Source organism: Micropterus dolomieu, linkage group LG08 (assembly GCF_021292245.1).
Source record: "Micropterus dolomieu isolate WLL.071019.BEF.003 ecotype Adirondacks linkage group LG08, ASM2129224v1, whole genome shotgun sequence".
In the NCBI taxonomy this organism is placed as follows: domain Eukaryota; kingdom Metazoa; phylum Chordata; class Actinopteri; order Centrarchiformes; family Centrarchidae; genus Micropterus; species Micropterus dolomieu.
The window spans coordinates 7,552,207-7,564,706 of NC_060157.1; the positions used below are offsets into that span (position 1 = coordinate 7,552,207).

At 41.6% G+C, this 12,500-nt stretch overlaps 1 protein-coding gene across 3 annotated transcripts in view; it reads right to left on the minus strand.

The window, feature by feature from the left end:
• plxna2 (plexin A2) overlaps nt 1-12,500 on the minus strand; it is a 192,599-nt gene that overhangs the window by 18,465 nt on the left and 161,634 nt on the right. For all 3 annotated transcript variants that reach the window (XM_046055976.1, XM_046055978.1, XM_046055977.1), the window contains 4 exons: nt 11,460-11,602; nt 9,998-10,266; nt 887-953; nt 517-663 (listed from right to left, as the gene is read on the minus strand). In XM_046055976.1, coding sequence (XP_045911932.1) covers nt 517-663; nt 887-953; nt 9,998-10,266; nt 11,460-11,602 — 626 coding nt within the window. The remainder of the gene's footprint in view (nt 1-516; nt 664-886; nt 954-9,997; nt 10,267-11,459; nt 11,603-12,500) is intronic.

Here is a 12,500-nt window from a genome sequence, read left to right on the forward strand (position 1 = left end):
TGGGACACCAATTTCCAGCTCTGCTGGGGTATTAGCACGTAATGAGCCAAATTCCCAGTCAGAGCAATCAGAGCATTGTCATGTCACATGCTGGCTGTGTGAGTGCGTTTTTCTGTGTGTACCTGTGCGTATGTGTGTGTGTGTGTGTGCAGAGGGGGCTGTTTGGTATCTTCCAATCTCCAAAGCCACCTACCCTGATGTTGGCCCAACACTGGAGCCTGTGGGGTCATTAGTTAATAAGAAAACCAACATAGCAGAAACAGCTATAAAAATGGCTTGCGGTGAACTAAAGACAAAAAGTAAAGTTAACAATGCGTGCATGTTATTATTTTCTCTGGTCCTTTTGTGTATGTGTGTGTATCTGAATGTGGCAGAATTTTAACTAAAAACAAGCAATTTTTTAGTCAGGAGCTGCCTGTATTGTACAGTAAGTGTGATATGGTTCTACTAGTGTGTTTGTGTATGTCTGTGAGCCTTTGTGCCAACTTCATGTGTGCCACGTGGAGTGTGACGTACCAGGGTTTTGTACTCGATCTGCTGGCGGATGAGCTTGTCTTCACTCAGGGAGTAGCGGGCCTCTCCAGTGATGGCGTCGATGGGCCCCTTTTCCATCTGCTGCTTGATGGCGCAGTACAGCATGAACAGAGGCTCCCCAGCACACTCCTGTGAACACATACACACAGATTCATACATGAGAGAACATCATAGGATAAACATGAAAATTCAAAGACTGAAAACACCTAAAAGTCCACATACTGTAAATATCTGATAACCTGCAATCATGCTTTTTATTAAGAAACTTAATAAGATACACAAAATAGATTTTTATTTCTACATGTAAACACATAAACACAAACACACGGCATGTGTTGCTTGGTTTACTAACCTTAAGGAATTTGTGAAGGAGGAAGGCGAACCAATTTGTAAGCATCTTCTCAGCAACTGACTCTGTTCTGAAATTACATTAAAAACAGGAAAAACTATATTATTATATTTATATTGACTACTTTTGTGTTATATTATATTTGACTACTTTTGTGTTTTTCTTGTTATGTTTTTCTATAGCTATTATATTTCAAAACTTTCAGATAAAGCAAGAATTCCACAATTTAGAAGGTTATGTGCAAGACTTCTGGGAGGTTATCTTGACATCCTGGGTGGGTGCATCCTGCTGTTGGTTTTGCTTATGTACTGCCTGCAACATTGTGGTCACAGTGAGTGAGCAGGATGGAGCAGAGCACAGAGAGGGCATCTGAGTGTGCATGGTTTGTGTGTGTGCACATGTTAAAAAGAGTGTGTGATTGAGTATGCATGGATGTGAGTGTGAGCGTGTGTGTGTGTTCATGTGAGGTTGAACACAGCGGGACATCAGCAGCTGTGACAAGCCTCAGCTGTTGAGAGAGACGAGTGCTGTCACAGCCAGGTAACGCCTGATCACAGCCAAAGCGATCTCCTCTCCTCTCATTTCCTCTCTTCTTTGAGCTACAGGATAAGAGAGTAAACATTGCTGAAAAGCTGAAAGCTGAAGAAGCGCACGCATGTGTGCAACTGCGTTCTCTTTGGTGGCACACACACACACACACACACACACACACACATATAAGCGATCTCCTCTCCTCTCATTTCCTCTCTTCTTTCTCCCCTACCTCTTCTGCCTTCCCAGTCAATCACAAATGGAGGTACAGCTTGCTGCTGGGCTTGATTGGGCATGAAAACACACAAATGTGCAATGACCTCTCACCTATTTATACCACAGAGCACAGAAGAGGACTGCGTATACCTTTTTTATGATTCCTGATCATATCTTTCTCTGAATGCCAGACAAACATCCCCCCTCTGCCTCATTAGCAGCATCATGGAACACTAGAGAAACACAAGTTAGACTTAAAAAGAAGACAGAATACCAAACAGCCAGATGGGAATGGTTAACGAGCATGAAGCCTAGATGAAAGGGTTAGTTTTGTGCAGCTCATGTGGACAAGCACCTGAGTTGAATAGCAACAACCTGCTTCCACCTAATCTTGTAAAAACGCTTCTGCGTTGGTCTTTTGCCTTGCCGTTTGACTACTGCATGAGCCTTCATGCAGACAGAATTAAAACTGCTGCCTGAAAAACACCAGCACCAAACTGCTTTGGGTTGGAAATGGATTTTTTTACCAGCCAGCTTTTGGTTCACACCATTACCATCACTGTCATTACTCTCGCTAGCTCTACACACACTAATCACAAGTTAAGATGCCATGGTAAAGTGCCCCATAGACTCTGCTGCTGTTTGCAAGAGTGTGACAGCTTGTGATTGTCACCTGGCTGCGAATGATCACTCTGTGTCAGCTTGTACACAAGCGTTGCCAATTGAAATGGCGACGTATTGAGAAAAGAAATGACCCTCTTAATGTAGCAGGAAATTACTGTGATTACTCTGGTGTATATGATGGCGGGGCCTTACAGTGCACTGTGCTGAACTGGGGATTAGCAAGAATCGAAGCAGCCAGGTATTAAAGACAAGCTAGAAGGCTTCCGTCTCCTCAGAGGCAAATAGTGCCAGGGATGATTATACCTATTCAGGCTCTGAATGGACCTAAAAGGGAGATTATGACTATTATGGAGATAATTGTGTTAAGTAGTGTTTGAGGGCTATAAGCAAGAGTCTGGGACTGAAGCAGAAGTCCCAGAGAGATTGTCTGAGCCAGCGGAGGTTACAACGGCTACATTTTAGTCATTGAGACAGTCACTGTCAGTCTTTCTCTATGTCTTATTAAATTGAGATAGAGTGAGACTTCTCTCGCTTTCACATGTAAATACAAAATGTTCCTACAGTTGCAGGACAGTGGAGCAGAGGTTATATTCTGTTTTGAACGATTTTGGGCTGAGCTGTGATGTTGTCTCCCACGCCTGGAGGCTATTCCTCTGTGAACGAGACTGCTGGCCAGTCTATTGGCAGCTCGTTGAGAGGATGTAGAGCTGGGTGACAGCCTTTTTGAAGTGTGATGTGCCAGCAGGGGGTGAGAGAGATGTAGATTAGTTCACCCAGTTTGAGCTACAGGATAAGAGAGTAAACATTGCTGAAAAGCTGAAAGCTGAAGAAGCGCACGCATGTGTGCAACTGCGTTCTCTTTGGTGGCACACACACACACACACACACACACACACACACACACACACACACAAGGCCTCTAACTCTCCCCTCTTTGTCATTTTGACATATACAAACACACAGTTGAGGGTGTACATACATAAAGAAAGATACAGTATTCACAAGCTCAACCTTGCAATGCAGCACAACAAAAAGTCTTCACTCGAAAATATAATAAGGAGCCACTGGGAGTGCTTGAGGCTGTATTTTCACGCTGAATAAACCTAAATATATTGTGGATTTTTTGGACAACACCCTAAATCCCTCTGTAATTGCCCTCGTTCCACAATGAGAATGCGCCTCTTTGCCACCCCCATGCTTATCATGGGCCTCTCCCAGATTTCATGAGACTTGAGTGTGTTAGAAGTTAATGGAACCTATTAAGCATTTTAATAAGCTCAGCAAGAAGTAAGTCAAATAAAGCCTTTTTTTGTGGGGGCTGCCTTAATATCTCTCCCTTTGAATGTCGGGGGGAGATGCACTTTGTTCTCATCCTTTTCCTTTTCTTCTTGTCCTCCTCCTCATCTGCCTCCACTTCCTTCTTTCTCTTAATTGAGTTTCAATAATGAACATCAGGATTTCATTATCCCACATAGTGTATAAGAGGAGCTACTCATTCCCCCATCTCTGGTCTCCTAATGGCAGCTAGGGTGGGAGGTGGGGGATGCTATATTAGTAGTTAGTGGAATGTATTTCAATGAAACTAATGCCAAACACAATACTCGCTCTCTTAATAACGCTGTACTCCATTGCTCTGCATGGGCGGAAATCTCATTACAAAAATGCTGAGGAGAAAAATAATACAAGATTGAAAAGTCTCAAGGTGATAGAAGCAATGTTCTGTGATTCCATTAAAAGAACATTATAAAGAAGAGAAAGAAGTGAGTGGCTGTGGCAAAACTTAAGAAGAAGGTGGAGAGAATAGAGTTTAATGTGAAAAAGAAGTGGCTGGCTGGAATGTTCTAGTGGGGGGTCATCAAACACTAGAGGAGTCTCAGTAATAATGGACAGGCAGAAAGAGATGACCCTGCTGTGAAATAACAACAAACATGAGCACTCTTTCGGGAAGGTTTGGGTGAGCACTGGAGAGGTAAAGCACTGAGAGAAAGTGAGTGCAAGAACATATTTCACTAATGTAGCAAAATAGAATCCAAACACCATGAGGTGCAGCATCAGTTCCACTTAGCGCACTGGAGAGTGAGGAAATCAAACACATTGTTGAAGCTTAGATATTGCTTTCAAAAAGCTTTTAGGAGAATGTAAGTGTCTGCGAACTAAAATCTTTCCCTATCAAGACAAAGAAAGCAGAAGGCATCTCAAATCTTTAAATGCCAAAGAGACCAGAGTTTCTTTAAAAAACACACCTCAGAATAACGAGAAGAGTGCACCCTTCAAACGTGATACCAGGAACTTAACTGACTTGGGATATTATATCTCTGCTACATAAAGACAAGATACTGTACATGCTACAATTTGTTTTCACTGGACTGGAGTGATCAATGGTGAAATGGTATCTAGCACTTTTGCACTTTAGTTGAACATAATAGGAAAAAGAGTATGTGCCACAGGGCAACTACAGCATAACATATATAAACTGCTCTATGGCAAACACATCCAGCTCACGATTATACTCAGCCAATAACATGAGCCTGCTACATTTGTTGTTTTCTCAGCAATTATTATGCCTTTAAGTATATCCTCAAATACATGGCAATGCTTTGTTTTCCATTCTCTTTAATCTGCTATGAGGCTTTTCACATGCATTCATTTTCATTCTATGATATACCACTTCTGCCCATTCATCTTCCTTCAGGAAAGAGACAGAATTTCAAATGAATGGAAATTTCATTAAGTGTTACTGTGAAATGCATATGTATGACGTACGATAAGCATATTAGGTGCTACAAAGTCAAATCTACTGTCAACAGATGTAGCAATCAGACACTTAACATAAGTGAAGAAGAGGGATGTTGTTTTAACATCCATTTCATTCCATCTACCTTTTCAGCCCTGCCAACTAGGTGAGAGAGCCACATTCTTCTTAATCAAAAAATCGGAAATTATTACAGCCATACCTATAGTTAGAACTATATATTAAGCTAAGAGTGTAGTGACTGGCGACTGATATAAGTTAATCTAATATTATCATTCCCAATAAAGTATAGATAGTACATCAGCAATTAAACACTCAAATATGAAATCAGGAGATAATCCGCCCATGTGAGAGGCAGAGTATGTGTGAGAGGAATACAGAAAAAAAGGCATGTTGAAGGCATATAGAGATGGTGAGAGGCAGGCGGAGATGCAGTGTTAATGTTAATCAGAAAACAAGTTTACATGCAGCATCTTCAGTGTGCTGCCCACGTAACGTGGAAATTTCTCTGTGGAAAGCATTCAGAACCTCCATTTAATTTGCTGAATTAATATGTTTATTAGTAATTCCATCGTTGACTCCCACTCCTCCACTGTTTTTTCCACATTCTCAACCTTTCCCCTCAGTTTTTACTCTCATCTTCGCTCTTGTCGTCCCTCCCCCCTCTGTATTGTGGCTAGTGATGGCACGGTACTCCATTTTCTCACTGGAGCTTACCGCAGAGAATGGGGCTCAATAATTAAGGACACCTTGCTTTGCTGGAGCAACCACGTTGTACCACACTGCCGGTCTGTCTTGGATTTCCTCTGCACACGCTGTACCTACAGTCTCTTATACGCACTTACACTATATCATACACATACTCTGAACACTACTTACTGTAAAGCTTTAAATGGATGCTGTCCACTTTTACTGCAAATAAACATGGGAAAGTTGTTGTCTCGTGTCAGTCTTTGCATCAAAATACCTGTCAATCAATTTAAGAATGACAGGAGGTTCTAATTAGTTTTCATCTTTTAAATTACAAGTCTGGTAATATTTTGTATGTTCCTACCAGTAAAATCTGACAAAAAAAAGCCCAAACCAATAATCAATTGACCCTAGTTGTCATGGTTTGGCAACCTCTCCAGTCCTGGGGCTTGTACCTTCATGATGACCAATCGCTGACATGAACAAATCTACTGGCATCAATCAGAGCTTCATATTTTACAAACGAAGAGCAAACTGTAACACTCCAGAAATACGACAGTCTAAGTACACAGCTGCAGCTGACACACAGGGAGACAGAAAATCGCAGACAGTCTGAATGCCTAAATGACCTGGTTCATAATAATGCGCTGATTTGATGTGTTCTTATGGCGCCTATGAAAATATTAGCCATATTCTTTCAGCTCGGCTGTCTGTCGGTGTTTCCACATTAAAAGTATTGGGCACTGAACAGCCTATCTTTTAAGAACTGACCACTTCAAAAATGAGATTAATTCATCTAACACACTCAAAAGTGTTCCAAACATTGTTCTATATCAACTTCATAAAGCAATGAAACAAAAACTCCATTCATGCCATACAATGTGCTCAAACAGTGGTTGAAAGACTGGATCTCAACATTTAGGCTACTGAAAACTCACCTCATTACCTGCGCTCACATCGCAAAAAGTGGGGAGGAATATGGCCGGTCTCTGTGATAGGCTATAAGATAGCTACTTACCTAAAATAAATAGCCTACGTTCATATTAAAATTAATTTCAATATCCCAACCAAATTGCCCATAATATTCAGCCTCACATACAAAAATGAAACCCATTTATTTTAACGGCTGTGACTGGCTGTGTGAAACGGACTGGGGAGCAAATAAAAAATATAAAACACATTTCAAAGCAAAGTAAGTAGGCATACTATAAAAACCTGTACAATAGTAGCTTACAAGGCTTTCAATCAGTCTCTGTAGGATATCGCTATATAAAATTTTCTCCACATCACCATAGCAAGCATAAAGGCAGCCTATTAAACAGTCTGTGGGATCTCCTACAGATGGTGATGTCATTTTCCAAGAGACCAACCAGTCTCTGCCAGATCATCCGTTCACCCATGTGGTAACACACGCTATGGCCAGCCTTAGAGTTTTTGCCTAGTCTGCTGTTTGAATTTCTCATTTTGATCTTTTTCCGAGTGTTTTTGTGGACCAGCCCCTCGCCTGTCTGCCCGCTCTCAGCACCAGTCCCACAGAGAACTTCAAAGCACCATTCCCCCTTGTGGTTCAATAAAACCTGTACCTGTTTCTAACTGTGCCTCCTTGTCTGCTCCTGAATCCTAGACATCCCATCCTAACAGAAGTAACAAGTACTGTATTGCCTGTGTAGACAAAGCTTATAGCTTATACTTCTGCGCCATTGTTGACACCATCCTATTTAGATTTAGTCAACCCCCACATACACTGACCTGCAGCTGTAAATACTTACAAGAGCACCAAATATATGGCTAAAAGTAGTACCTATTTATTCCTGTTAGAGTAACGCTTGCTAAAAACAGTGCCAAAGTGTGAAAAAAAAAAATTAAGTATACGTTTGTGACTTTTTTAAAAGATTCACGTCTTCAGTAAGAATAAATGGGTTTGGGGCTGAGGGCCACATACAGGCTGGGGAGGTTCAAAAATACTGAGAGACAAACTAATGCATTGCTTTTTGTGGTCTTTTCATGGCTTTTGTTGACAATAACAGACATATAGAAGCCTATAGAGCCTTTAATAAACAATAATTTTGATCCATTGTACACATTAAACTTTGATTACTATTGCAGGCCAGTGAGAGAACATGAGGATAACATGCTAAAATGCCATGACAAATTAAAGTATATTTGTATCTTTGTCTGTGATTATGGTTTTCTTTTAAAAAATTGAGTGTGCTAGCTTGTGGAAATATTCCCCTCTAGAGAAAAGCATTCAAGGACAGCTGAGTGGCGAGAGAAGTAAAGCTCTTCGCTACGACTCAGACATGCCTTGGGATGCACTTTCCCCCCACTGTAATATAAATGAGAATAGGAAGTGGGTTGGGTGACGTTGAGGTTCTTCAGTACGTTGGATCTCTCCTATAGTCATGTCATTTTGGTAAACTCACTATTAATCCATCTAGAACAACACTCTACATATAGCCAACACAGCTTTATTGCATAAGTAAATTAGGATAGTGTATTTTAACACTAACATCAAACCACTAGGATCGGTTTACATACCACTAATTCACTGATAGCAGAAAAGAGAGTAGGTTCTTATAGCATGGATTTCACTAGCCCATTATATATGATAACGGACTGCGGAGAGCTGACAGAAGACAAAAGAAAGGGGAAAATAGCAACAAAGCACAGCCGAGCAGCCTCATTCTACGTCCTGCACAAACACAATTACTTCTTAGAGACGAGCTCAATTTGCCTATCATCATAGACGTGTGTGCTAGAGTCAGCTGGCTGGCTTGACTGTCGGCTTTTCTCTAAATAGGCGATGAGGAAGACAACAACAGCAAAGAGCCATGTCAAATCGATAATCCCTTAAATTCTTCACAAAAATGGGGAGTGAAATGTAAAAGCTATAGGACATTTAGCCCTCCAGGCTGCAACGGCAGGACCGAAGGATTATGCACCACTGTGTTCCTAATAAGAGAGGATAATGAAAATTTAGAGGTGACAAGGGGCCCTGCTGTCATGTGAAATAACAGCTCAATCCAGGTCCATTTGATGCTGTGTCACTTCAGTCCACTTCACTCTCTGTCTTTCAAACCCTTTCTCTGTTTGCTTATATGTGCAGTCTTTTCTGTCTGGCAGTTATTTACTCTATTACTAATGTCGTTTTTTCAAATAGACATTAACGGAACGTTAACATCAGAATGAAGGTGCTGTTTGAAAGTATAGCAGCTGCCTGCTCTCAATGTCTTGGCTTATTAGTCATGTAAACTTAATCAAAATCATACCCAGAGCAGCCAGGCTTTCAGAAAGCTTGTTCACAGGAATGTGGTTTATACATTCTGTACCTTTTGAGTATTGTTTGCCAATCCTTTAATCTGTTTCTATACATACATAGCAAACAAAGCAACTGAGGACACTTGGGCAAGGACTTGGCAGGTGTTTAAAGTTTTAGCACATCACCCCAACTCCCTCGGAAAACAATGTTCACCGGAGACACAGAGAGGGAAAAAAGTTAAGTTGAACCACTTGTGAATGTTTTATAAGAAGGCCGAGCTTGGAGGATAAGTGAGACTGACACTGGCATTGAGAGAGGGCAGGGGAGAGACAGCACGAGAGAGAATACATAATTATGCATAGAATTCAGATGTTTCTCATGATGAGAAAAGTGCATGGCCTTTATCTCACCATACTGTACTGTAGATGTACTCTAGCACTCATGCCTTATTCTGTGAAGTGTCTACACTGCAACACAGGGGAAAATCTGAATGCATCCACCCACAAGAAATAGAGGGAAGAACATACAGCTCTAAATCAATCCCCGTCCATCTGTCTATATGTACCAACATCCTACAGCCTTGGCTTTACATGTTTTTTAAATGAGGACAGTGTTTTCAGTATCTGTATAACTATCCTCAGGGTATATAAATGGATTTGGACTGAAATTAATCAAATCAAACAACTGCAATAGTTTTGTAGAGCATACCGTGTTACTGAGGATTAAGGGACTTCTCTGAATATCATTTGTGTATAATTTGTTTGTTTATAATACTTTATGTTAATTAATTTTTCTTTCTTCTTTTTAATCATTTCAAAGTCAAAACAGGAATATTAATGTCAACGCAATTAGTTACTAACAACAAGTTTTTTTTTGTTGACTGTTTGCTATAAAAAGATATTAAGATATTTACTGTAATTCTAATTCACAAGTTTAATCAATACATTAAATTAATTACTTTTAAATTCAGATGACACCAGCTGAAGCAAGCCATTATGTTACTACATGACATTATCGTCATGTTTATCTTAAAGTGTGCTACCTGCGCAGCAGCAGTTTGGGGTGGTTCTTGCTCTCCAGGTTGCGGTCGATGAGGTCTGACAGCAGGTGTTTAAGGACATCGGTGGCGTACTCTAGTCGCCCCTGCAGGGCTGTCATGATAAGTGAAGCCACGTTGCCGCGGTCCCTCATGGAGAAAGAGCGCTGCATTTCCAGTGTTCGGATGAAGGTGAGCAGGAACACTTTGTTGTTGATGAGTTGGCCAAACAGCTTCAGGGCCTTCTCCACATTCTGCTGGCCATTCCCAGACACCTGGACAGAAGAGGGATGGAGGTTAATGCATTAATGCTAAAAGGTTTCCAGCATTTATTTGACTAATAAATGGCCAGAAATCATTTGAATAGTAATGAGGTTTGGAAAATGATTTCTGCTCTTCAACTTTCATCTTGACCTTCTCTCATACAAAACAAAGATTTTTCCAAAGGCAACAAAAGCCTAACTGATGTTTCAATCCAGGCAGAGAAAAGTTCCCAATCATAGTGAGTAACTGAGAAGATATTAATCAATTATTGACCCAGGTCTATTAAAAAAGCACTATACCCTGAGGTAGCTGAATGTCAAATAACTCGCCTATCAATAATATCACTCGTAACAAAACGTACTTTCTTTGTATTTGTGTGAGTATACATCATAGTTTGTCAAAACTTTGCATATGTAATTTGGGTCCTTTTGATAAGAAAATCTGTCACACAAAAAGCCTATCTTATGCAGATTACTGAACAACACTGTACTTAGAAGTGAACACATATTGCTTTTGACTTCTATACCACACAGGGCAAGTCTGATTTAAGCCACCACCCCTCTACCTAACCAGGCCTGGTAAAACAATCCCATCCGGCATCACACACAATCTACAAATAAAATGGTGGACCTCTATCATGACGCATCTCTTTATTGCTGATAATGTCATCTTCCGGACCCTTCTCTGTGTTCCACATAAAATAAACTCATTTACCAGCCCCACTCTGGCCTCATGAAGAGGAGTGAAAAGTGTTAACCAGCCAGTTTTTCCCCCAATGGAGGAACCCACAGTCCTGCCTGAGGATTGGGAACTATACACTTCATTACCCCTCATACTGCAGCCACTGGTGGATGAAATAGCCCTGTGCTGGGACCCTGTTTTCCATGTAGGAGCTTGCATGTGAGGTGTACATACGTGTGTGTGTATATGCTGCTCAGCATGATTTGCTAATGTGTGTATGAGCGTGAGACCAGAGGGTGGAAAGGATAAGTGGCACACTGGTATCCTTTCCCCCTCAAGCACTTCACCGCTTATGGAGGTTGCCCTGCAGGGAGAGTGATAAGGGCAGACACAACACTCCCTCTCTATCTCTCTTTTTACCTCAGTTTGACTTTCTCTTGCCATTTCTTAACACATGCTTGTATGTCTCAGTTATCTTCTTTCGAATTTCTCTTTTTCTTGCTCTCTCTCTGTCTCTCGTTACCTCCAGCTCTCTGAGGACAGGATGATCCTCTATCCCGGGGAAGAGGACCCTCATAGCGTATGTCCTGTAGTCCAGATGGGGGATACCAGCTCTGTCCAGGTCACTGGTCAGCTCATTGATGTCTGTCTGCAGCTCAGCAAAGGCTGGGAGAGAAGGAAGACAAGAAAGAGAGACAAGTTGAAGGGGAATACTTGAGACATGCAGCATAAGAATAAAAACGTTCTTTAATTCCCAAGGACCAAATATGTGAATCCTTCTTATCTTCATGGTGTTTACTACAGTGATGATGAAGTAGACAGTTAAAGTCCAATCTAGTCTTCGTGTCAGAGAAACTCAATATTTCACATCTCTCCCTTTAAAAACACAGAGCTCACTCTCTTTGACACACACCTCCCTTTCTCACTCATTTTTATCTACCAGCCAGTAAATTGGCTGTAGCTAAGGCCCCAAAGAGTTTGTGTCATCTCAGTGTGAGGCTGCAGGTGAGCACTAGTTAATTGGCTCCATCCTGACTGACTCCTGTTCAGGCCCACAGCTCTGTTGCTCTGCTTTGCCGCCCTTGGGGAGGCTCCCTGTCTGCAGCCTATCACAGGAGCAGCAGCAGTCCCCTAAAACCCTCCTCAAAACTCCGCCATCTCCAACCAGTCTTAGCCCTCACCTCCTGGCCCCTGCTCTCCTGTGACTCCTGGGTTTACACACCAACACATGGGCTCACAGACACACATGGAGTGTATATACTCATAAGGAGGAACCCAGGTACCCATCTAAATCCACCCTGTGGGGCAGTACACTCCTGGCCACTGCTAATGGTTAAAACATTAATCTTCTCCTTTCCCAAGGGTGCCTGTGTGTGACTGATTCCCCCTGTTTGCCAGCTCTGTCTATCTGCCAGCCTGTCTGTCTATCTGTCTGTCATTTAACCATTCTGGAAGTTTGCAGCAATAGGATGTTTTTTTTTAACTGCATAATAACACTGGGAGAGCCGATCAGGGGTGGCTGGAGGGGATAAATAATAAGCTCCTCTCTGGATGATGAAATCCC